The sequence below is a fragment of the Pyxicephalus adspersus genome, chromosome 4 (assembly GCF_032062135.1).
Source record: "Pyxicephalus adspersus chromosome 4, UCB_Pads_2.0, whole genome shotgun sequence".
Lineage (NCBI taxonomy): Eukaryota > Metazoa > Chordata > Amphibia > Anura > Pyxicephalidae > Pyxicephalus > Pyxicephalus adspersus.
The window spans coordinates 53,720,836-53,746,550 of record NC_092861.1 but is presented as its reverse complement, the minus strand read 5'-3'; the positions used below and the strand labels follow the sequence as shown (position 1 = coordinate 53,746,550).

Genomic DNA, 25,715 nt, shown 5'->3' with positions numbered 1-25,715 from the left:
GAAGAATCAGGAAAAATAGGAGAAGATGGCGGCGCTTGGAGCGCTGGCTCCAGGACGACGTGGGACCCGATGCAGGACACTCCCAGATGGATCGGACTGCCCTGTGGGATTGAAAGTAGGAAGATACTTTTTTTGGGGGCACTTTCCAGTTTAGTTCCTCTTTAATAATTGAAAATTAGGCCCTCCACACCAAGGTTTTATTGCTTGTATCCCTGCTTGGGCACCCATTTTAGTTGTGCTGATGATTATTTTCACCAAGACAAAAAATTAGCAGCAAACCAACATTTTAGGTGGTCATAAGAGCAATAAGTTGCTATAAAATTGATCTGGGATTTGAAGAGCTTTTCTCTCATTTCCTGTTGCGTCTTTGGGGCATCTTCCTACTGGGGTGCACTGTTCCACTAAAAGCCCCCTTAAAAATAACCCCATGCAAGTTAGGCAGGAGTTACAGGTAGGTCATGTTGAAAATTCTATTACGACAATGACTGGCACAAATTTCCTATTTCTGTTTTAAACCTCAAAGAGTGAAAATGTGCTCTTACCACAAAATAATGGCTATCCGAGATGAACTTCCTGAAATATAGGTTATGTGATTGTCTGCCCACATAACCCAGTAACATAAATCCATAAATGTAATGTAGGTCACTGCTTGCACATTGTGCTGTGAATTGAACAGCAGATCAATACAATGGAGGGTGAAGACCTGTGTTCTCAAACAGAACATCACTGCAAAGTACATGACTTTATACTAAACTAAGCCTCTGACTTCACTAATAAATGCCTCCAAATAACAATTTCAACATCCACTGATAAATAAATGTACCAACCAAAAAAGGGTAAATGTTTTTTTAAATTCATTTAAATTCTCCTTTTTGAGTTGGACCTGGACTGCAGAAGAATATTGACAGAATTTAAAACCCACTGGGGAACATTTATTAGGCCAATGAGGGTTAAGCTACGTACACAAGTGCAACGGTTCTCGCCCCGGCGGGAATCTGGTGTGTGTACAGCGCGTCAGTTGTCCATCGTCCGAACGACCGTCCTAGCGGATCCACGGACAATGGGTGATGGACAACTAACGATCCTAATGCAAGGGCAGGGAGAGAGCGTGCAACAGGGTGCCGCTCCGTCATTCTTCCCCTCCCCTCTGCATAGAGCAGAACGGTGCTGTATGTTCAGCACTTGTTCATGCATTGTGAAATAATAGTGGTTTGAAAGGATTGTGAAAGATCTTTTCCAACGACTATTATTGCACGTGTGTATACGGCTTTACAGTTAGTTGCAAATCAGGCTGCCTCTCCATTCTTCAGCAAAATGAGATAGGTTTATAAACCCTGTGTCTGTATTCCTAGGCAGATAAGTAGAGAAGTTATGAGAGAGATTTTTCACTGGAGATAAGACAGATTTTCGCTCTAAACAGTCATAGAATTGGTAAGGGTCAGGTTTTATTCTGTCACAGTGTTACATTAAAGCAGTTGAGGGAGGAATTTATGAATCAAGCTGTAACCTTGTAGTAAATCTGTCACACAATCTGTCTCCCTGCTCCTCTTTGGCATTGCCTTGCAGTACAACAGAATTGATATATATCCCCCACTGTTTATAGGCCAAGATTTTTGTTTAATTTACAGTACAGCAGAACTTGCATAACAAAAAGGCATCTAGCAGTGTAAGATATGATATTTAGTCCCTGCATGTTGCTGAAAGCACTACAGCATTGCATGTCAACAACAAAAATTTCTAAATAGCTGGTCATTTCATGCCGACCCTTACTCACCAAGTTGCACTGATGTCGGTGTACATCTTGAAGTACACGCTTCAATGAGCTTGTACAACTGCCAGCTGTGCCAGGATTTTGACCATTAAAGCCTTGCAAGCTCCAACAGTCCAACATTTACTGGGTAGTCAGGGATCAGGAGATCTGGGTACCACTACTGAACTGCTGCCAAGTAATAGTGATCTGGACAGCTCTACATAGAGCACATGAATTACAAGTCTGCAGGTTTGTTTTCATGCATCCATTGTTCCAGTAAAACGCAGTTGGTGGAAGAACTGAATATTTCATATGTTCTTAGAAAAAAATCAAGTTGTTTATCACAAGGGCATGCACTGCCAATATCCACACATGCCACAAATAAGGAAGACTAGAAGGAATAATAATAAAAAAATAATCTAACATGATTACAAAATTAGTGGTACATGTCTAAGTGGTGGGATCTTGCAGCAACTAAAAGAAAATGTCCAGCAGTTATACAGGGGCATTTGTAAAGAGAAAGTATAATCGAGATTATATATATAGGAGGTGGTAATACGATATCACTTGTCTGTTCATTTTTTTTTTTACTATTTTTTTCTTTCTGCATAGATAAGGTATTTGTTTCTACTTTATATCATACCGTGGAGTTGAAAAACCCTTAGGAAGCTTTTTTTATTAGGTGGTAGTTATTGTAACCACATGTATGGGATAAGAAAAAAATATATTAACACATCCAAGGGGCTTTGACAAACTGGCCATCACCTTATCCAACCCAAGAATTTAGAAATTAGGGGTCCCAAGCTTATTTCTGCATCTCCTTTTTTTTTTATTTGACAAGTAGAATGCCCTCAACTACGTTGGACATGTGTTATACTTGTAGAGATAAAGGACATTTGACCAGGCTTTTTTTATTACTATTATTATTATTAAATAGGATTTATATAGCGCCAACATATTACGCAGCGCTGTACATTAAATAGGGATTGCAAATGACAGACTAATACAGACAGTGATACAGGAGGTACCCCCGACTTTGTTGCCAGGTCTAGGGGTATGTGTAAAGTGCAGGCCTCTATAGGAGAGAGCAGCAGCAGAGGCAGAGTCAGAGGAGGAAAGCCAAGGCTTTCTGTACATAGGGCAAATTGTAAGCAGATCCCACACTTGCAGGGCTTCCCAACATCTGTGGTATTCTGCTCCTCACTGACCACCAATTCTGGGGCAATTTCACCCTCACTTACAGATGCTACTGGTCCTGAGACATTTTTCTTTCTTCATGCCAACAATGTAGGAAGCTCTGTGTTACACACTTACAAGCCCTGTTAAAGGTCACATCCGGATTCTATCGCAAATGTATGCTTCTCACCCCAATCACTAATATGGATGAAGAAATAATTACCTGTATGGCTTGGACTGCTATGGGCACATAGGCAGACATGGGAAATAGGGCAAGCAAAGGAACTGCACAGTGGGAGCCTAACAATGTCAAGAGCTTTTCAGCAAATGTTTTGAGGCACTATGAATATATTTGAACTGGGGCTAAAGGTAAGTAGTTAACTTCCACTGAAGGAGAGTGTTTTTATTATCCTCACCCTGTGAAAAGAAAACCACAGAAAAACTGCAACAGTTTTTTAAAAGTTTTTCACTTTAAATGGCAGTACAGGGGTGGTTTGCATGACTTGCAGAAGAAATCTTTTGCTGTTCGGCAAGCTCTTGTAACTCTTTAATGACCAGGACAAACTGTGCAGTTTTTTTTTTTTTTGCATATCAAAGCACGGCTTGCTTCAGAGGTTAATAAAGTTTGTGATTAGTTCACAGTGAAGATTTTATACAGTAACTGACACCACACTGCCTAATATTATGTTGAGACAAACATCTGTCCTAACTGCATTTAATAAAATAATGTACCTGTTCCGACTTACATATAAATTCAACTTAAGTACAAACCTACAGCCCCTATCTGGTATGTAACCCGGGGACAACCTGTGTGTGTATGTATGTATTATATACATACATACACAAAGCCATATAATATGGTTTAAAAAAAGTATGACAAGCTGCACCACAACTATTCTTTTAAATGTGCATAATTTCAGGCATGTGCTTGCATAGGAAACAGAAATGATTTACAAAAAGCACAGCAAAGCCTGGAACTGGAGAGGCCTGCATTGCATATTCCTTTTTTTACATTACTGGAAGACTTGCTGTTGCCCCATCTCCACAAGTATTTACCAGCCAGACTCCTCGTCCCCTTTCACCTAAGTTTTACTAGCCATAGACATAATACAAAATACCAGTCTGAACACAGGCCAAGAACCCAATAGGCTAGGGGTAGCCTGTACTGTACTCTCTTGCAAGAGTGCCTGGATCCCAAAGTAGCCATACAGAATTTAAAATGTATTGTAAGTTTAGTTAACAAACTGTGCATTTTCTTGTTTGCCCGATATTAAAGTGTTAATGTCACTTTCCCTAAACAATCCAGCCAGCAGTACCTTACAATATAAAAAAGGTGTATACACACCTCTCTGGCAGGTGGCTAGTGAAATATTTGTTGTCTTAGTTTATCTGACCACTGCTAGGGGGTGTCAAGTAATTTGCCCCCCTATGAACATTGTGTCCTTGAGCCTAGGCACTATATAACAAGGACACAGTAGGGATGTAAAGGCCAGAAGGATAAATCCCAAAGCCTAGTAGGGGACATGCTATTAAACATACCCAATGTGTTGAATGGCAACAGCAAAAGATTTTATTAACCATTCACAGGAGATTTGAGTAGTCAGCTTCTTATATTACACTTGACTGCTGGCTGGATATTCCTTAGAGAAGAGACAATGTCACAAATACAGACTAAGTAAGGTTTAATTTAATATACCTGTGCTGTTGTCATCGATAGGCAATCATTTAGTATATATAAACACTCTGTATAACTATAAATCACCATTCAATTCCAGGATATCTAAGGTTTAAAAAAACTGTTCATCAGAAACTGGAACACTGTGTAGTAGAAAGTTCCAAATATAATCTGAAAAGCAATCTGGTGGCAGAGAAAATCTAAATCTATAAGACACATGAAATGAACATACTGTGCCATGCTGCCCACACACTAAAGTTAAAATAGGCCAACAGCAAGTGCTATACTTAGAATCTGTATATTTAAGGCTGAACTTCAAACTTCTCTAAGCACAACCCATTAATCATTATGTTTTGTTTAAATCACAAAGAAATCAGTATAAATCAAATTCTCTCTGCCCCTTTCCCATAGCAGGAAAGTTAGATTCAGCACCAATGACCTGCTAATGTAGAGAATATGTAGTGGTGACCAGTGGTCCAAAATTAATTTGAGAAAAATGCAGTTTTATGCAGAATTAGCTGCACTAATACATGGATGCAGCAGAAGCTTATCGACAACACACGTACTCAACATTTTCCCTCTGTTCAGATTGAAACCAATTAATGCCACATGACATTGCCTGGCTTTCTTGCAAATCACAGCAACCTCAAATATATGGTCTAATAATAGATTCTCCAAAACAAGTTCATGTGTGACTTCATTTCATAGATTAATACAAACTGACTTAAAAAGTTCGGAGACTTTATTTTTTCTAACTTTTCGCTATAATTAATGCTAAACGGAATGCAGAAAATCACATTAGTCTGCAGCTGCCGGTCATGTAAGATTCTAAGTAGGGCAACACTACCAATCATAAAAATTAGTTGTGCTACATGGGATTACAGAATATTTAGAATTCTTCAGGATTACTCATAACATCCTACTCTAAACTCTACATTGACCTGTTAATCAGTCTAGTAAATGGATTCTAAACAATATGAAGGTGCCCACACATATTGGCCATTAGAAGAGTCAAAACATAGAGAAAGATGTAAGTTAATGAAATATGTAGATGTAGAGGATAGCCCCTCCGAGGGGGAAAATAGTCCCTTAGGGTAAGTACCCAAAGGAGAAACCTTATGGTCCTAGTGAAATGGGCAAAGAGACCGCAGCCGCGGTCTGTATCAGCTGGTCTCGCATGTAGAATAGGCAGCCTTTTTCCCCCAGGCGTGTCTACACACACATATTCTTTATCTTCAAGGAATAGATACTTCAAAGTACGGTGTTTATTCCCGCTAGACGTAACGTCACCCTGGAGGAAGCCTAAGATTGGATAAACACGTCGGGTAATCGACTTACGCTTGCGACACCGCTGTTCATTTGTTATATGTTCCTGTTGGAAGTTCATTGTCTAGTGTCCCTGAAGGGCCTATACAGCAATGATCTGGATTTGTATCTACAGTCATTGTAAAGCTGAATATTGTATTGCACAATAATTGTGATATGTATTATGAGAAATAATCACTAATACAATACATTTTTTGCCACAAAAACCCTTCAGAATGAACAAATACAACGAAAAGTAGGGTTGTTTTTAGGCAAAAAAATTCAGTTGTATTCATATTAAATCAGGTAGTACATTGAAAAAAATTCAAGCAGTTTGCTATGACCTAAGACTTGGGTCTTGGTCATTATGAATTTGGCCCTATAATAGCACTAGATATTCGACTTCTAACCAGAATCTACAAATCCTTGGTAATTATGTCGTATACGTAAGTCGATTACCCGATGTGTTTCGCCCAATGTGGGCTTCTTCGGGGGTGTTGTACGTATAACGAGAATGAACAGAAGTTCATTTGCAGTGTCTATATGTATAACAAATACATTCAGTAAGTACAAATAATAATAGTATTGGTGAGTACATAGTCAAGTAGTATATTAGTAATATGTCATGAAGTGAAAAACACAAACATTTATTTAGAGCATAGTAAATGAAGATTTAGTTTATATAAATGTATATACATACAGCAGTGATGTATGCACCAAATATTCTCTGTACGAATAAGTGTATATCAGTAAAATAACTAGTAATAGTAAGTGTCAGCCCAAAGTGTCAGATTTCTTGTAAAATGTACTTTTTTCACACAGATCTTTTATTTATTTACCATCTACTCATTTCAATTCAATGGTTTATATTGTTTTACCTTTTTAATGTATCTTTTGTATCTACTAATTTTTATGGAAAAAAAAACAAAAAATACTGAAAATTAGAATTGATTTACTGGGTATGGCTTTGGACATTGAACAAAACATCAATTTACAATGCTTACTACCATTTGGGACCAGCAAGCCCTCTTTTGGCAGATTAATTATAAAAAGACATTGGAATCTGCCAGAGAATGAGAATTCTGGAAAACAGTGGCATTAAATAATACTGCACTGGAGACATGATGACATTAAGAGATACTTTATTTCTGATTGATCACATTGTTTGTCTCCTATTGCATCTTTAACGTTAAACTCCAGGCAGACATAAAAATAATAAAACATTTTTCAGGGCCTTTCAATACTTAAGCATTCTGTTGTGATGCTGTGCCATCCCATCATAACAGATTAAAAAAAAAAAAACATAAAGAACCTATTAGCCACAATGTAAATTGGGCACCTGCAACTTCATGCATTGTAGTAGAGCATGCTAATACACAATTTTTGGTGTGCACTGCCAAAATACACAAATGTGAATAGGCTCTAAATGTATTTCAAAATGCAGCTAGTGTAGGGAGCCAAATCAGAACTTCAGTCTCCTGAACAGCAGTACTCCTATAGGATCCTTGTATTGGCTTTCTGCATCCCAATTATCTTCTGCAGCAATGCACATGTGTTTAAACAAAAAGATCAGTGTGGACATACTGATCTCAGCAATAGCTTTTGCTTTTCTCTTTAATCATGCTGGTAAATTTTCTATAGACTTACAGGAGTTGGATGAGGAACTGGCTATGCTTTCTTGCAGAGATACCCAGATTGGAAAACTGTTTGCAAAGGATTACAAACCTATCTGTCACTGGACACACTGATCATTCCCAGTTCAAGAGAGGATAGCTATATAGAAGATAGTATTAGGTCCACCTAAAAGTCTACTGCTTTTCTCTGTCCCAGATGCATATCAGGATAGGAAAATCTTATTCACACATTACGGAAATGCCCTAAACTGGTTATTGCCAGGGTGCAATTCTATAACTATGCAACTATTACTTGAGTATTCCAAGTTCAATTCAACTTTCCCCTGTGAGAAAACTAAGTATTCTGAAATTTTAGAAATCCCTTCTATCTAATGAGCAGTACTTAGAATCAGCAATAACTAGAACATTATATTTGTCAAGACAAACACGAGTGGCCCCCAATGCTGCACCAAGTGCAGTCTCACTTATACTGAAAGGCTGCCAAAACCTTTTTCTTTTACATCTGGAACAGATGGCTAAATTATTCTTTTCTTGCCTCTATTTCATTAATTCTGAATTGACTTTTTGTACACTAAATAGCTCAAAACCCCTAATGTGAATCTAGAATCTTACGGTTACTGGCTTTCTAGTTTTAAACTTAAACAAACCTATATAGAAAATACAGCAACAGCACCATAAATCACGGATTAAAACATTTATTGCAAAATCGCCAACTGTGCCACCTTCTACTTAAAACTGTAAAGCTAAATCTACCAAATTGTGAAGAAACAAAATAGAAACTACAATGTTTATACTAAGAAGCTAGCTGTATTTGGATATAGGATCACAAGTTTATTTGCATCTTCTCACTAAACATTCAGTAGTTTCTAGTAGTTGGCTGAATGTATATTGGGGCACAATTTTGAACCCAGATTGAACCCAATTGTCTCCGGTACTTTTTTGGCAGACAGTATAGGGAATGACTGCTGTGACCTGAAAATGTCTGAAAACAAAAGAAAATGAATGCACCCACCATATGTAGGGAATGGTCATGCGTTAGAAAGTATACCCTCTTTCAATTCTTAAAAATTCCACTGTATAATTATTGATTATAATTATTAATTCAAGTACTTGAATTAAAAAAAAAAAAAAAGGAAGAAGAAGCTAAAAATGGAGAATCCATGTGTGGGAAAAACTAAGAACACCCCCATGATTTATTAACTTGTAGAACTAGCAACAATTTTTTGAAGAAATCATTTTCTGTACAACTTTTATCAGCCTCAGGTCTTTATCCTGGGATCCCTGTTTTGATCCAATTTTTGCCATACTTTAGCTATCACACAGATGGGCTCACAGTTGATTCTAGCTTACTTTGGTATACAGAGGAGCTCATAGTCAATGAATATAAGGATCCCAGGACACAACAAACCCAAATCATCCAATTCACCACTGTGTGCTTGACAGTTGGTATGACCAGCAAACTTCCAAGATTTCAGCTTTTATAGAGGTGGTCACACATGCTGATGATCAATTAATCAAGGTAATTTGATTATTGGAATATAGCTGCTACTTACCCTATTAACTCTTATAAAGTTGGTAAGGGTGTACATACTGCTTCTACATTTTGAATTAGTCCTTGTTCCTCTGAGGTTGCATATATCTAATTTTAGAACTTGTTTTGGACCAGATAATTTTTTTTTATGAACTGATATGTAAAATATTGATGCTTTTATTTGTGCACTTTCCTTTCCTTATGACAATATTCTCGTGTTCCAATACAATTTTAAAGGCTACTACCTGATAAATTGCAGTTACTTCAGTTTGCAGTAAATGCCTTGAGTTGTTGCAGTTTGAGAAACAATGCTCATCACATCTCTAGGTTAGAAGTATAGAACATAATGGTTTGATGTCATTGCTACCTTTACTGCAAACAGCTTTTTACAGCCAGCTTGCTGCAAAAAGAAAAAAAAAAAAACATGAAATAGACCTAACCAAGGCAGAAGACAGAAATGATTTCAGCTGATCTGTAAGACGGATAAAGGACAGGCTTGTTATCTTCAGGGTGCCCTTTATGAAACAGGGAATGCTCTCTATATTTGGTTAGTGAAACCAGTACCTTATGTGAACTGAAAAAACAGAAGGAACAATAGCAAACCAAAATGAAAAAAAGACTAAAGCTTTGTCTATACAAAGAAACTGGGATTAAATAGTTGCTTCAAGCTAGACACAGAGAATGTGAGCCATTACAGATACTGGAACCCGTCACATTCTCCTTGTCAGGAGCTTATTCTTTCTGAACAGAGCAACAGAGACAGGGCAGAAGAATAACTAAGGTGACATGGGTCCTGGCGCAAGCCCTGGACTAGCCTTACCTTCCCTATCCATTAGTTTCCACAATAGAACTGTATGTATTATTTTATACCATAGGAGAGAACCAGTACCTCTAGCAATGTCCAGGAGAAACTTTTTTTTTTTGCTGTAACTTTAGTCTCTATGCCACTAACTCCCAGATTACTTGTGAAACCACTACTAATACTTAAACCAGAGAATTTTTTTTAAAGTTTTCAAATGACTGGTAATGAGAATAATTAAAGATTAGACAGAGTACTGTCAATGTCTACTGGGATATTCCAGCATCCCAAGTCATAAAATTTTAGATTAAAAACCCTCCATGGTACTTTGTCTAATACTCATATTAGCTGATAAGCTAAAGCCTGTTTTAAAGCAACGCAAAAGCATATATTTGTGCCCAACTCCCAACTGACCCACAAAGGTACTAACAGAAACTAAGTAAAGTTTATGTATTATACCATAAAAAAGTCATACTTCCTAGTCTATGCAGTTCATACGGTAGGATGTCATTTCCCTGACTTTCTAGCAGGCCTCTGGAAGAACCCTAAACTAGGTCGCCCTGCTCCTTTGTTTTCCTTGGCAAAGTAGCTTGCCTCCGTCACTTGCCTCAACCAGGACACTGATTTGTTTCAGTTGAACATTTTGCTCATGCCTGGGTGACGTATGGGTAAGTGAAAAATCTTGTGATACTAATAAGTACATGAAGCATTCTGGGATATATGATGTCAATAATCCAGGAGGCTGGAGACTGAGAAGACGTCACTCTCACCTTGGTGAAAAAGAAAGTGGCAGGTTGGAATGAACAAATAAGGTACTTAAAAAAAAATCAATAGAAAATTAGATAAAGTTCTGCTGTAGGTTTTAAGTGATGTCTGTCCGGAAAGAGATGATTGCTCTGTCAGTTGACTGTTTTGTCATTAATCACCAGGAATGAGCGAGTAGAAATATTCCTAATTGGGACACAGCAACAACATGTAATCTAAAGTTTTGCACATTTTTTCACTTGCCTTTAATGTGTTTTTGTTGTGATTTCTGTTTACTGACTCTTCTGTCTGATACCCATCAATCAATCTTAAATATAAAAAGATTTAGTCTAGGAAAAGACAACAAGAGGCAATAACCATTTTCACACAACATAGGATTTAAGATAAAGTGATATAAAGTAAAAACGTTAGTCTTGGATAAATGGTGGAAAAGGAAATACATACTAGAAAATGTTTTCCATTAGCACATCTGTTACAGAAGATAACTATAAAGTCATGAGATGGTACCCTGTCGCTTAGCAACTTTTTCCAAAAAAAATTCCTTCAGAAAGCAGACAAGAGAGGGCATATCTGGTGGACATATCTAGGGGATTTTGCATATGCATTAATACTTTACAAATAGCAATAAAAAAAACACCCAGAAGAATGAATTACTGCAAATACAAATCACACCAACTAAAAACTCAAAAGAATAAACTTTTTTTCTCAGCCACAGAAGATCATGGAAAACCACATCTATTCATTCTGAACAAACACACATTAGCATGCATAGTGCTCAGTGAGAGGCTAAAATGCCTGCTGAATAACGAAATTGAATAATTACAATAATATAGTTCTCCTGGAAAAGCTATATCTTCTTGGAAAAAAAAAAAAAAAAAAAAAAAAAGAGGCTTGGCTGGAAATGTCCTATTAGACAACTAATATTATCTCAAATGTAACCCTACATCTACCTCTATATCTCTTTTTCCTTCTTTCATTCCTCTCTTATCTGTCAGACTCTAACAAAAAATCATCAAGGGAAAACCGCCTCAATAATTTTTAAACCCAAGTAGTGTTGCATGTAAACATACATTTGTAGTCCATGTAAACTATTATAAACTAGTGTTACCAGTAGGTCATTTAACATGCAATGACAAATGGGCATGCAAAAACTACAAATGCATTGTGCACAAAATGTGTGAAAGCACAGTTTAAAAAAAAGTTGTAGAGTTGGAAACAATTATTGGGTATTTGTAAACGGAGATTACTTTTGTACATGGATTTAAAATGCATGGGTGTGAATAAGGCCTAAACATTTTCCCTAATACCTGTCCAGCAGTGTTCTCAAAATACAGTGTATATGTCTGATGCCTATAGTAAGGTGTGACAAGTTCCTTTACCTGTATACTGGCTGCATTTCATGGGCAATCCCAATGACTGAAGAGTGGAAGAAATTGTCAAACTCTTCAAATAGCTCACGAATGTTGGTCTTAAATTTCAGATCCAGGTCCAGTTGAATAATGCGAGTTATATCTGTACAAAAAAAAAAAATTGTAATAAATGGTGTGTAATCATTTCTGCACATTTTATCTGGTTACAAAGATTATTCTCCTACCAAACTACAAATGAAGACTGAACTGTCCTCCTAATGCACCTGCAGCAGTCTCTGTTAGTAAAGGTGGCCATATTCTAGTTTGGTGGGTGTGCAAGCAGTGTAAACTATTAACATCTGATTCAACTGTTTACTTGGTTACCTCCATGCGCCTATCAAACAATAAGGAGTGCTCCCTGATGTTGGCTAACAATTGTTATGGAGACTCCCTGCTGCATACTGACTGAACATAGAGTGGGTACTCCGAACCAAAGTTTGATTGATAAGTCAATTAAACATTAACAATTTAACAAACATTTACCACTTCATGACGGCATAAAGGCTTTTTGAAACAATTGGCTCTAGGTGCCAGGAATCATCGCTTGCCTTATTTTATTGTTCCTAAACAATATGTCACTTTCCTATGGTATTACTATAGTATTGTACTTTCCTGTAAAACTGTAGCCCATGCTCAAAACTGTCTCATATTTTGCTTTTATGGCCAAAGAATGACATTTACTATTCAAGGATTTCCATTCCTACCTCTGTTATTTTGAGGTACAGAAAGGGAGAGATTCAAGTTTACTAAAATACTTACCTTCAGAGTTTTCGTCTGAGCTGTAAAGATGCCTGTAAACAAAGTTGCATCAAACGCTAGTGACACAGTCAGTTAAACAAAACTAAACCTACCTATAAGCACACAACTAAAACATTTCAGACACGTCTAAACAGAGACTAGATCTCAGCCATACCAATTTGGCTATTACACAGTCCATGTAACATTTTTAGACTAATAATTCAGTAAATGTACTCTAAATAATACACAGCTCAAGTAGACATTGTACTCGGTGGCAACACATAAACAGCTGACAGCACTTGAAAGCAAAACAAATCTGTTTAGATCCCTAACCCTAAATAGAGTTCACTTTGATCCTTCTCATTTGGCAACAGTACCACAACTTGTGTTTATCCTTCATGCTATTAATGCTATTCTCAAATTCAACAAAATTGATAGCTTTGTGTTAAGAAGCCAAAAAATAAATAAAAGAACAAATTTAAACCATGATCATGTAAAGCCACATTAGTCCCCATAATGCTGCCCTGTGAAAGTGCTGAAAATTCTATGCAATAATGTGAAACACATTGGTGAATAGTCAGTAGTGGTTATTATTATTATTATTATTATTATTATTATTATTAAACAGCATTTAATTAGCACCAACATATTATCCAGCACTGTACATTAAATAGGGGTTGCAAATGACAAGAGCTTACAATCTAGGAGGTGGGGGAAGTACCACACAATATAAGGGGAGATATGTAGTGGTGGGAAGTAGTGATGGTTTAAAAAAAAAATGGGTTTTGAGTGCTCTTTTAAATGAGCAGAAAGTAGGAGCAAGCCGAATAGGATGAGGAAGACCATTCCAGAGAGTCGGGGCAGCTGAGGTTATGAGTGAGGAAGTCAGTAGTAAGTCATTGGAGGAGGAACGATCAGAAAGGTCATACAATCCAATGGTACCATTGGATTTTATGATTAGGCTATATCTCAATTAGTAACTGGCGAAAGTAGTAGTTTGTCAAAAAGGTTTCAGCAACACTACCAAGTCTCCCAAATAACCCCTGAAGAGGCCTTTCTGGGGCAAAATGCGTCAGGTAGGAAACAAGTTTATTAATGTAAATAGGATTTGATTCACCAATAACACTACCCATGTACTTTTATGAGACCAGGATACCGATGTTGGTTTAGGACTAGCATAGGAGACCTCTGTTAAATTTTAGGATTTTCAACATTAATAAAGTTTAAGTTTTTAAGAAAATTACTGTGGCCCACAAAAGCCTGTCTTTCTCTTTCAACGTGTTCCTGTGTGTAAGCAAACCTAATCTAGACAAGTTAGATGTAATCAATCAGGGTGAATTGGGCTTTTTGGATACAGTTACACTGACACCCATGAAATAGTTGCTTGACCCTCCTGCTTTGTTACATTTCTTCTCCTAACCTTCACAGAGAAGAGGAAAACTGAAAATTAATTCAAATTAAACAATACCTAAAACTAAAAAATTGTGGCCAGGCAGGTCCTTTATTGTGATGACATTCTTTCATGCACTTACCTGTACTCGATCCGGTGCAGGCGCTACCATTTGATTTCTATTTTCTGGAGTTGTTTTTTTTGGCTATCTTTAAAAACAATTATTTGTGATTGCTTGCATAGGCTGCCAATATAGTAGGTTACCTTCACTGAAGCCTACTAAAATACGCATGGCCTGAGTTCTCTTGGCTTCATGTGGAATAAACTAGCCACCACAAAAACAATTCTATAAAGAAACAGGAGACCTTTTCTGTATCAGGCTTAATATGTAACCGGTATCCCAAGAACAGTTTTTTTTTTTTCATGATATAACCCAAACTGAAAGCCAGTCCTGAAAAAAGGACGTATCTTCAGTAAGAGTGTGTTTAGATGGTGACATACCCTTTGCTGTGTGGTTACTGCCTTTCAGATACACGGAGTTTTAACCTCCAGGCAAAAAAGCTGGAGGGTGTTTTAACAGAAGATTTCTTTACCACATGCTTGTGGTTTTCAAACATCACATTATTTTTGCACAAGAAAATGAGGGGGTGAGGGGAATATAAACACATTAATTTTATCATCCCAAGTTCTTCTTAAATACTTTTTTTTTTCCATGTGAAAAATGATTAGCAGGCATCCGGAAAGCGTTCTCATTCATTAGCATTAATAAAATTTACAGTAAGTATGACCATGATTTCCAAAAAAGTAATGTTTATAGGTTTATTTTTACATCACACATTTCTATTTGAAAAAGGGAATGAAAACATGAAACATTTGAAAACATTATGATGGCAGTGATTCTGTTTTTCCACGATAGTAACATAACAGGAAGCTGTGTGGAGACTACAGAGTAAGCTTGAACACTACATAACAACCCAGTCACATACTGTTCTTGTGTTATTTAAACTTTTAGCCAATGATCTCTACTGAATGCTCTGACTCACTATGTTTTTATTTCCTATGTCCTTACAGTTCACAGACAAATCTGAAGCAGCAACTATTTGTCAGGCAACAGATAAGAGGCTGGAATCTAACACTAGAGATCATCTAATTCCTATTCAAGATACCAGACATGTATGTCAGGAGGAACTTGCCAAGTTGCCTTGCTGTACTCTCCATGTGACGTGCAGGATAGACCAGAACAGTGGTTGCCAACCTTTCGGACCTCAGGGACCACTAAATTTATCATTTTAAATATGGAGGACCATTAACCCCCCTAGCTTTCTAATTCTCTCCATATTCCCATGCAAAAAGCGTTACATTTTTTACATTGAAATTTATTTTACATTGTAGGCCCTTTAATGATTAGGCATAAAACTCACAGAAATATGTGTTATATAGTTGCATTATCTTTGATATTACTAAAAAAAAAATGCAAAATATTTGTTTGCTTTTTCTCACTCATTATGGGTTTATTTCATTTTGAATTTAGGACCAAGAAATGATATATCAAAGTCAATCTATTTGATGCCATTAAATATAACCGTAAAAGAAAATACACAGTTACGTTCATACTTACCTAAAAGAGCTTCTAAGAAATAAATAAAATACAACAATCGGATGAGAATCGGTATTCGCGGAGCGGGGGTGACTGTTGTAATAGTCAAAACAAAACTGAAGTGCAAGGCTCGGCAACGGTCGCCTTATACAACTTAGGACTACACTGACATCACGCTGCACCTCCCTTTTTATTCTGTCCCCAGTAGTTTGTGAATTTAGTGCAATATAAAGGTGAAAATTGTTTTTCAGAATACAAGAATTTATTAGAATATTATTTTTGTTTTATTAATAATAAAAATTGCAAATAATGTCCAGATTTCTCTGTGAACCACCAAAATGTTCTCGAGGACCACTGGTTGGTGACCACTGGACCAGAAGACATGCCGTCTATATTGGCTTGTTTCCCCAACAATCTCACACCCTTAGTGTAGCAGAGGCACTTAAAATTTGTACCATACATTTGTAATTAAATCTTTTTACTCAGAATTTACAATGTGACTATATACAACAGCTATATACATACAGCTTGTGACCTCATCAGACAATTGTCTAAGACATTTTTCTGGTGCTATAAATCTAGGGCTTGTGTAGATTCCAGCATCCCAGTTACAGAAGACGGTTTCATAATTTACATAGTGAGTAAGAATGGTTGTGTTATATATTTGAAACTTCTAGTCTGTTATAAAGGGAATCGAGAAGTTTTGTGGCCCTAGAAATTGTACATCAAGATCCTTGGGGAGGTAACCTGCATAAGTGAGCTTCAGTTCTTTTTTTTTTTTTTAAGCAAATATATGCTAATTCTAAAAGGTTTTGTTTGCCAATATATTTTGTATAAGATATTATTGTTCAATAATGTGTGCCCTCTGTCTGCTTTGGGGGTGGCAGTTTTTATGCATTGCTTACATCACATGAAAAGCGAACTGTTAATGGAGGTCATGGTTAACCAAAGCTTGTTGATGCATGAAATTGTGGGGCAGAATAAGGGAGACTAACCTGTGTTGTCTGATGACATGTAGGAAACCATAGCAAAATTGCAGAAAACGTGCCCATGAGAGAAAGGTGTCAGAACACACAGTGCATCACCGCAAGCATATGTTACTGCATAGTTGCAGTCAGAGTCGCCATGTTGACTCGGGTCCACTGCCCAAAACACCCACAGTAAGCAAGAGTGTCAGAAATGGACCAAGGAACAAATAAAGGTGGACTGTCCTAAAGCTCATTTTCTTTTAGATCATCTGAATAGCTCATGCATATGCAACCTGGGGAAAAGATGGAAGAAAGATGCACTACAGAAATAGGGGAGGCAGATATAAACAGTGGTATGATAACACTTTGGATCCAAATACTACAGGTCACCTGCAAGGGTTTTCCGGAGTTCAGGCCTTGACAAGTCAGTGCTGTTTTGATGACACAAAGAGGACCTACACAAAAAAAAGGATGCAATTTTAATGTTTTAGCCAAACAGTGTATAGCAATTCACAGCCGAAAACTAGGCTCATCTGAAGTGAGCTTTTTCCTTCTTTAAAATACAGGAAGATTAGAAGCCCAGCCATTACCTTAACAAGGCAGCTGAAGACGTATAGAGTATATCTGCACACAATACAAAAAACAAAACAACAACAATGGCAACAACTCTGTATTTAAGGGCTGCCTCAAGTAAGCCTGGTCTCTATTTGTGCATTGATATATTTGTCCCAAAATTAGGAAACCCTAATAGATTAGAGTATGGAACCCATGTATTATAGCGGTCTTAACATAGCAGTGTGATTCCATGTGTATGCAACTGCATACCTTCTCTGAACATTTTTTTGTCTTCTCAATACAATGTAAAACATACATTTACGATTCCCCAATAAAAATAAAAAAAAATAAAAAAAGTTTGGCTGTTGAGTTTGGCTGCGTACATACATTTTTTTTGCAAGCAACAATATTTTCTGATCATTTCTTGTGACGAATGAATGAGTGCTATACACACAGTGCCCATTCGGTTCTAAGGAGAGGGGAGTACGGGTGAGCAAACTCTCCTCCCTTGTTCTGCAAAGAGGTTGATCTTGATCGTTATTCATGGATTTGTCATGAGGTATCCATGAACGACCTGGTGTGACTGCTGTACACGTAAGATTCTCACCTGACGAGCACAACTACTTGGAGCACAATCGTCTCAGGCAACGATTATCTGACATATAAACATACGCTTTGAGCAAAAGGAAGTGATCATAGGCGGCCTGGGCAGCATGATATCCAAGTACAGCCCTAGATGACATGGGCTATCTAGCTCCTGAGATTTGATATCTGTCATTGGTGCAATTCTATTGTATGGGGAAGTGAAATAGCTCAGTACTACGTATCTTATTACCAAAGCCCTGTAGCGCTTTGTCCTATATTCAACACAAAAGTAGAAAAAACAAGTAGGGTTTCAGCTCATTTGCTTGTACAAGGGGTGCAAATGCAATTAAATGCAAGTGGTTTTTAGTTGAGCTATAAAAATAAACAGACAATGCATAGAACTATAAAGTGCTGAGAGGCTGGCTCATGTTCTCACAATAACTGTGCTTATTAAATCCCCACAAGGCCCTGTTTTGTTCAGGAAGAGTAAATCTGTGCATTCTGATGATCAGAGTTCATTATCTACAACAACATGCATCAAAATTAAAGCCTCACAGCTAAACTCAACTAAGTGAACTTTCATTGTTTAAATGCTTTAAACATTTCTGTTCTCCAGTGAGGATTACAAAGATGCAAATTCATAATGCTACTCAGAAAAGACTGCATTGCAGGCTCTTTTCTGCTTTTTCTGTTTTGCGATTTATCAGTAATACATTCCACAACCTCCTAAACCACCATATTTTTCTCTCTCTGCCAACTTCTTTTGCACGATAATCTAATATAACTTAGTTATATATAATATAACTGTATCCACCTTATGAGGTATGGATAGGGAACCCATTGGTGCAAAGCCAAGCATCTTTGTATTCTTCCAGGCACTTAAATCTCAATTGAGTACTCACAGAGTTTGACATACCACCATACGTGGGGTGTGCATTTCATGCCATCTGTGGATTCCAGTAGGGGACTGCCTTTCACGCTTAACTGATAACACATACTTCCTTGGACATCTTGCTTAGGTATGGAGGGCTTTGAACTTTCCCTATTTTGACAGGAGGTGATCTTGATTTGTATGTACAACAGTCTTTCGTAACATTGGGTGTGTGGTTTCACATAAAGACTGCATTTTGGGTTGCCAGTCTACTATGCTCCAGAAGAGGCAATGATGGGCATTACAGGCCCCCTTTGTAGACCGTGGACAGTGCAATCATCCTTAAAATCTGCCTCAAGTCTGGATGCTGAACCTAAATTTTTGTCTTGCTAACAGTCCCTTACTTTTTAGGCTCCATATCTTTCTGATACTTGCATCCGTATGGGCCGTTTTATCTCAAGCTTGGCATTTATGAAGCGCTACATTGACCGAGTTGCACAAGACTCCAACACTTGCAGGTGGTTCTAGTGAACAGAGTCTTTCCTACCTGCAAATTATAAGTCCTTTAAGACCTCAGATAGTTTAAGGTCTCCTGAGTGGTACATTTTTTTTTACCTCTACCTCTTTGTACCCGCTCGAATTTCTTCTCTATCCTTTTCTTGCTTTTGGTTCTATATATCTGTCGCCAGGTTCTATGGACCTGGTAAACCCTGCCTTGCCTGGCATTCCCTCTCCATTTCACAAACATGGGGGATTTTCTTTTTCACCTGCTATCCTGATATCTCTTACAGCAGATATTGTATGCTTCGACTGCTTGGATGTTTCTTTGTTGTGACAATATTTTATATTGCTCTAAAAAAAAAAAAGCATTTTAAAAATAGTCTAAGGATTCAGAAAACCCACCCAGGAACAAGAGACACTTGAGCACCCAAGGTTTACTGATGTACTTGGGGTGGGGTTTGTCCATCTAGTGTGATTCAACAGAAGAGCTACTGTAGCACAAATTGCTGGAAAATGTAATGCTAGTCAAGTGATATCAATAAACACAGTGTATTGCAACTTGCTGCTAATAGGGCCATGTAGCCGCAGACCAGTTATAGTGCCAATGCCGATCCTATCAGCTTACAACGGGCATAAAGGCATCAGACCTGGACCATGCAGTAATTAAAGAAGACAGAATGATAAATCACATTCTTTCAGATGATGTGTCATTATCTTTTAATAAATAATTCAGCATACCCTCTAAATACTTTGCATGTGTGACTAATAAAGTTTGTATGCTTTATATAGATTTATATGACAAAAGGCTCATTTTACTAAGCTTTATTGAGTAAATATACTGCAGACAACCACAATCCTTGGAAAGATTGTTATAATTTGAGGAACAGAGCCTAAAAAATTCTTTGCATAATTCAAACAGCTGCAGTATCTATTACAAATGAGATGATTGCTAAAATGAGCTCTTAGCATTACAAGAACAACCAAATCAAAAATTTAAATTTAAGAGCAATACCTTTATCTACCTCCAGCTGCTATACTTGGAAGTTCACTGATTAAGCTGCTTTGGTCAACAACATGTTTTACTTTAATGCTTTGTGATTTTATAAACTGTACTAGTATCTTCCTTTTCCGTTGTATAGACACAAGGTATTCATTTTAATGTTAATACACCATTTCTACAACAACAGGGAAGTATACCTTCCAGATCCACACAGTATTTTTTAGTTTTAGTAGTTTTTTTTTTTTTTGTTTGGATGGTTTTTTTTTACGTTTTGCACACATGAACCGCACATTAAATGTTGGATAGGCAGCAAAAATCTGTATCTTACATTTGCAATATAAAACATAAAATGAGGAAATTGCTAAAATATTTCTTAAAACAATAAACCACACAACTGATATTATAATGGACAGTTGGAAAACATCTATTGAGATTTTTGCTTTTCCATGAATGGTTTGTTGCACTGTTGCAGCAAAACTTGTGCCCAGTAAACATCTAATCAGTCAGTAATATTTTCAAATATATTACCTGCTCAATACAGTAGTCAGTTTGGCTACAGTATGAAAAAATATAAGGTTTTCCTTTAGCTCAAAACCTAGCAACTGGGACCCCAAAGAGGTTCCTCAATTACGTAGTTATAATTATCATTTAGTAATTCACAATATTAGAAATGCCTTTTCTCCACTAGGTTCATTTCGGAAACATTGGAGTTACCCAAGGATGGACTCATCTGTTATGATCAACCTTGTATACAACAAAATATGATATTTTTTAATTCATATTTGATTTGTACTATGTAAAGATATAGATTTGTTGAATGAAAAAAATAAATTTAAAGCAAATGATTGTTATGTTACACTGGTAACATAACAGTTCTTATGGTTAGTGAAACCACTGTGGTATTGTTTACCTAACCATAAAAACTGTTATGTTACCAATGTCAGCCAGTGAATGACAATGCCAGCTATGAAGCAGTTAAGTCTTTTCAAACACAAAGTAAGGTATTGCTCAGCATTTAGCGGGATGTAATAAAAGGCTTTAATAATGCGCAGCTATGTGTTAGGATGACGGATGGACCGTTATTGTACGCTTCATTAGTGATGTAGCACAGGTATATCGTGCGCCATCACAGTTAAGTGAGTAACATCAGGGACAAATCAGCAGGTTCTTCTCTTTCGGATGAGTGAACGGATTAGGCTGAAGAATCAGGTAGTCACAGGACAGCCTTAATGGGCTTGAGCCCTCTGTGCTGCGTCATTCTCCATGAGAACAGTCATGTTAACCTCACGGCTGACGATTCCCCTTTCAGCAGGTGAAATCGGAAAATAAGTACCCATCACATCCATTCTAGCACTCACATGCCTTCAAAACAGAAAAAAAACCTGGGGTGCATCTGACCTGCCATCACTGGAAAACAAGATGATTCTGTAAATCAATAGACATTTGTGCTGGACACCATGTAGTACAATACATCTGTAACATTATCTGTGTGACATGCTCACTGCACACATGCCTTTAACAATGTACCTCGTGTCAGTACTAATGAGCTCATATCCATCCAACCACTACAAAGCTCCTTTGCAATCCCTTTCTTCTTTTCAATCTATTGTGAAACCTTAGAGTTCTACAAATATATTCAATTTCTCAATCAACGCTCTCCATTAAAATGGCAACTGAGCTTTCTGGAGCCATGCATAAAAACAGCCTGGTATATGCTCTTAAGAGTTACCCTCTGGCTCCTATTGTTTTTACAGAACCATTTTTTTTCATGTGTTCCTAAACATCTATTTCTTTATGTTTTGTATTTCTTTGGGTTTAATGCGACTTAAATATATCTATGCACGGAATGTGCATGTTATCTAAACAGATACAACACAAGAAAATGGTTGTACATGCTGAACTTTTAGTGACAAGAAATAAAGTGACAAGTTAGGGACCACACTTTACAGAGGGGCCTTGATGAGGCTGTGTGGTTTCTACATATTTCTGCAAATGCATGCATCTAAATCCTTTGTTTTTAACATACCGTATTTTCCGGTGTATAAGGCGACTGGGCGTATAAGACGACCCCCCACTCTAACCAATCATTTGGGGGTCGTGTTATATGCCCAGTATTGTACTGTTCCTTCTGCCTGTCAGATCTCACTATTGTGTGAGAACTGAGAAGCAGAAAGAACTGTACACTACTAGTTCTTAGTAATGAATGGGCACGTTCCTTTAATGAATGGGCGTGTTCCAGTGAAGAGCCAATCCAGGCTCTCCACTGGAGAGCCAATCCAGGCTCACGTCCTGCTTTTCAGCTTACACGAGTCCTGCTGTGAAGCAACGCGAGCCTGCCCAGGAGGACTCGTGTAAGCTGAAAAGCAGGAAGACAGAAGGAGGCACAGGAGGACTCGCAGGGACGCCAGACCAGAGAGGGGACTCGCGGGGACACCGTGCGCTGCAGGTAAGTACTCGTACCCGGCGTACAAGACGACCCCTGACTTTGTCATAGATTTTTCGGGGTTAAAAAGTCGTCTTGTACGCCGGAAAATACGGTATATAGTTGAGACTGGTTAAGTGTGCTGCACACCAATCCAAGTCCAAGAATCTCATTAAAATGGTTTTGTAGGATTCTCAGCTCTAAAAGCAGTTTCCTAAGGTTTGGGGCAGGGGAATGTTCATTTACAAATTCAGAAATTTGATCCTATAACACCTTAAATTTATCGGTATATTCACAACATATATGCTTTATTAGTAAGGACCTTAAAGTTATACTCGAACCCTAACTTTAGTCTAGCATCGGTCTGGAGTATACTTGATAACAGCTATACAAAATTCCTGAGTAGCTGAAGAACTTAACACAGTATGTTTTATCCTTTCAAACCAGAAGACGCAAATCAAAGAAAATGTGACAGTAAGGTATAAATATTGCACGACACATGCACAATACAAAACAGTATTGGGTTGGAAAAATAAAGGCTCAGTAATGAATTGTTTTGGTTAATATATTCTTTCATGTCTAGCAGTTAAAAAGGTCCACCAATTGTCCCAGTTTGGAACTCCAACTCGTACCTTTTTACCTAAAACAAATTTTGAGAGATATCCCACTCCCATAAAGTTCCCAAACATTGTTTCCAATGTTTTTCCCTATAGGCACAGCGGGCGCTCAGACGATGTACCCTTGCATTTTATTGCAATGTCTCCTTTAACAACTCTAAAAGTCTCAAGTTTTTTATATGCAACATGAATTGTACTGAGCAGAAACACCATATTTTAAGGGGTGAACCTCATCCATTGTCAGATTTAAAACGTGCTTCCTTCCTAAAAATTTGTCTTTTCTATTGTTTTTGGTAGCTAATTTTTAGACTTTTGTGGAAACCAGTCCTAAACTGGTTTAGGATCTTTCAAATGTTGTAAGAAAGTTACACAGAACATTGCAGCACGTGTCTTTAGAAACTCTTTGCCTTGTTCTTATAACAGACCAAGATTTAGTCACTTTTCTTCCCAGGCACCTCACTTCAGCTGTTCTGCTTATCCCACTAACAAAACTTGCAGGAAAACTTCCTAACTTCCTAGATATCATCAGTCTAGGATAGTTTTGTTGGTGACTACAGTAGCCTTCCTGTCTGGAGAAGTTTATGCATATTTTTCTGGAATTGAAACATTTTTCTGTAAATGAGCATTTATTTTTAGAAAATACTCACTCTATTATGTCTAGATTTACTGATACATTGGACTAGCACAGTCTGTGTTTCATCTGTACACAATAAATGTGCAGATAATTTTGTACAGAGAAAGAATTGAGTTCAAACGAAAAGTTCCATTACTGCAACAAAGTAATCCAAAAAAAAAAATCAACAAGGTTCCACACAAAACATTCCTATAATGATAGAATGTGTTTGAGAAAAGAAAGAGGAAAAAAGCTGCTGGAGAACACTATAATAGGAGCACCATGTGAAATGTAATTATTACCAAGTATCAGAATACTTAGATCAGTGCTCACTGCCAGCATCTGATAGAACACAAAGTCCCTCTCTTTCAGAATACAAAATTGTGCTGGCGTTTCAAATTGGATCATCAAAATGACACAGCAGCAAACATTTTTTCAGATCTCTGCTACAATGTAATGTGCTTCATATAACAAGGAGAAAACAAGATAATATTTTCCATATTCATAACGATAGTCAAAGAACAGTCAAACACAGTTTGCAATACCCAGAGATGCAAGCATAGTAGGAAATGTGAAAGAAAAAGGACACAGACATACAAATTCACATAACCCGAATGCACACCATTCAATCAGATATGTTCTGTATAGGCTCTAAATTCCTTTGGTTACAGTTTTTATTTTTCAGGCAATTGATACAAAAATACTTTATAATTGACATAAAAGATATATATATATATATATATCAGATGTCTGCAAAAAAAAAAAAAAAAAAAAAAAAAAAAACACATGAAATGGGTGAACAAGCCGTCCACCATTGGACACGCTTATTATTTTAAGTGGTTGCTTGGGAGTGGCTTTCCCATTGGTGAGTTTATCTAAAGTGGAGGTTTGCCAGGAATTGGCTTTTAGTGTAAGCATTGGCTTTCAAATCAAGAGGGGTATCAGCAGGTGGTATTAAGTTGGCAAGGAACAGGTGGGTCACTGTAGTTACATATCTATAACTTGAATACATTTAATTTACCTTTGCACAACCTTACACAACCACAATACCTAGAAACATCTCAATGAAGATGCCTTTTGGGATCCAGTTTTGCCTGTTGTGTCATGTGATTAATAAACCATAACTGTTTGCTTGGCAACATTCAGAAGTGTGTACCACCAAACAAGTTTTTTTTCTGAACAGAATAGGGCCTATTGACATTAATATACCCTGTATACACCACATTTACTTTCTGTTAAACTGAATTACAAGTGTCAGGAGGTGAACAGATGAGGAAACACAATAAGTTTTTTTTTTTTTTTTTTTCACACTTTATTAAAATCAAAGCCATATGTCTATGCTCTATAAAATCAATAGCTGGTCAGAGCTCAACAGTAATTTTCTAGGAAATGTTCTTATTGTGGTAGTAGTCCGCTGTGATTACCCATGTCAGGGCAAGGATAAAAGTGCTTAAATGACCTCTTGTCCTAGGTTCATACAAGATTGTTGTAAGATTTGTACCATTTGCTGTCTGTTTAGAAACTCTTTTGGAAAAATCTACTCTGCTGCAGAACGGAAGATTTGACAGATGTATAAGTGATGACACTGAAAGGAGATAAACAGAACCCTTAAAGTTGTCCACTGTGACTGATCCCCATGAAACAATGGACTTGATTTATTAAAGCTCTTTGAGGCTGGAGAAAATACACTTTCATCAGTGAAGCTGGGTGATCCAACAAACCTGGAATGCATCTGGTCCAGGATTCAAAACATTTGCTAGCAAATAACAAATAACTTTGAAGAAACCCATTACAGATTTTCTGGATCATTGAGC

General features: G+C 37.2%; 1 protein-coding gene across 3 annotated transcripts in view; it reads right to left on the bottom strand.

Moving 5' to 3' along the window:
• XXYLT1 (xyloside xylosyltransferase 1) overlaps positions 1-25,715 on the bottom strand; it is an 87,835-nt gene that overhangs the window by 30,906 nt on the left and 31,214 nt on the right. For all 3 annotated transcript variants that reach the window (XM_072408203.1, XM_072408202.1, XM_072408204.1), the window contains exon 3: positions 12,015-12,147. In XM_072408203.1, the coding sequence (XP_072264304.1) occupies positions 12,015-12,147 (133 nt within the window). The remainder of the gene's footprint in view (positions 1-12,014; positions 12,148-25,715) is intronic.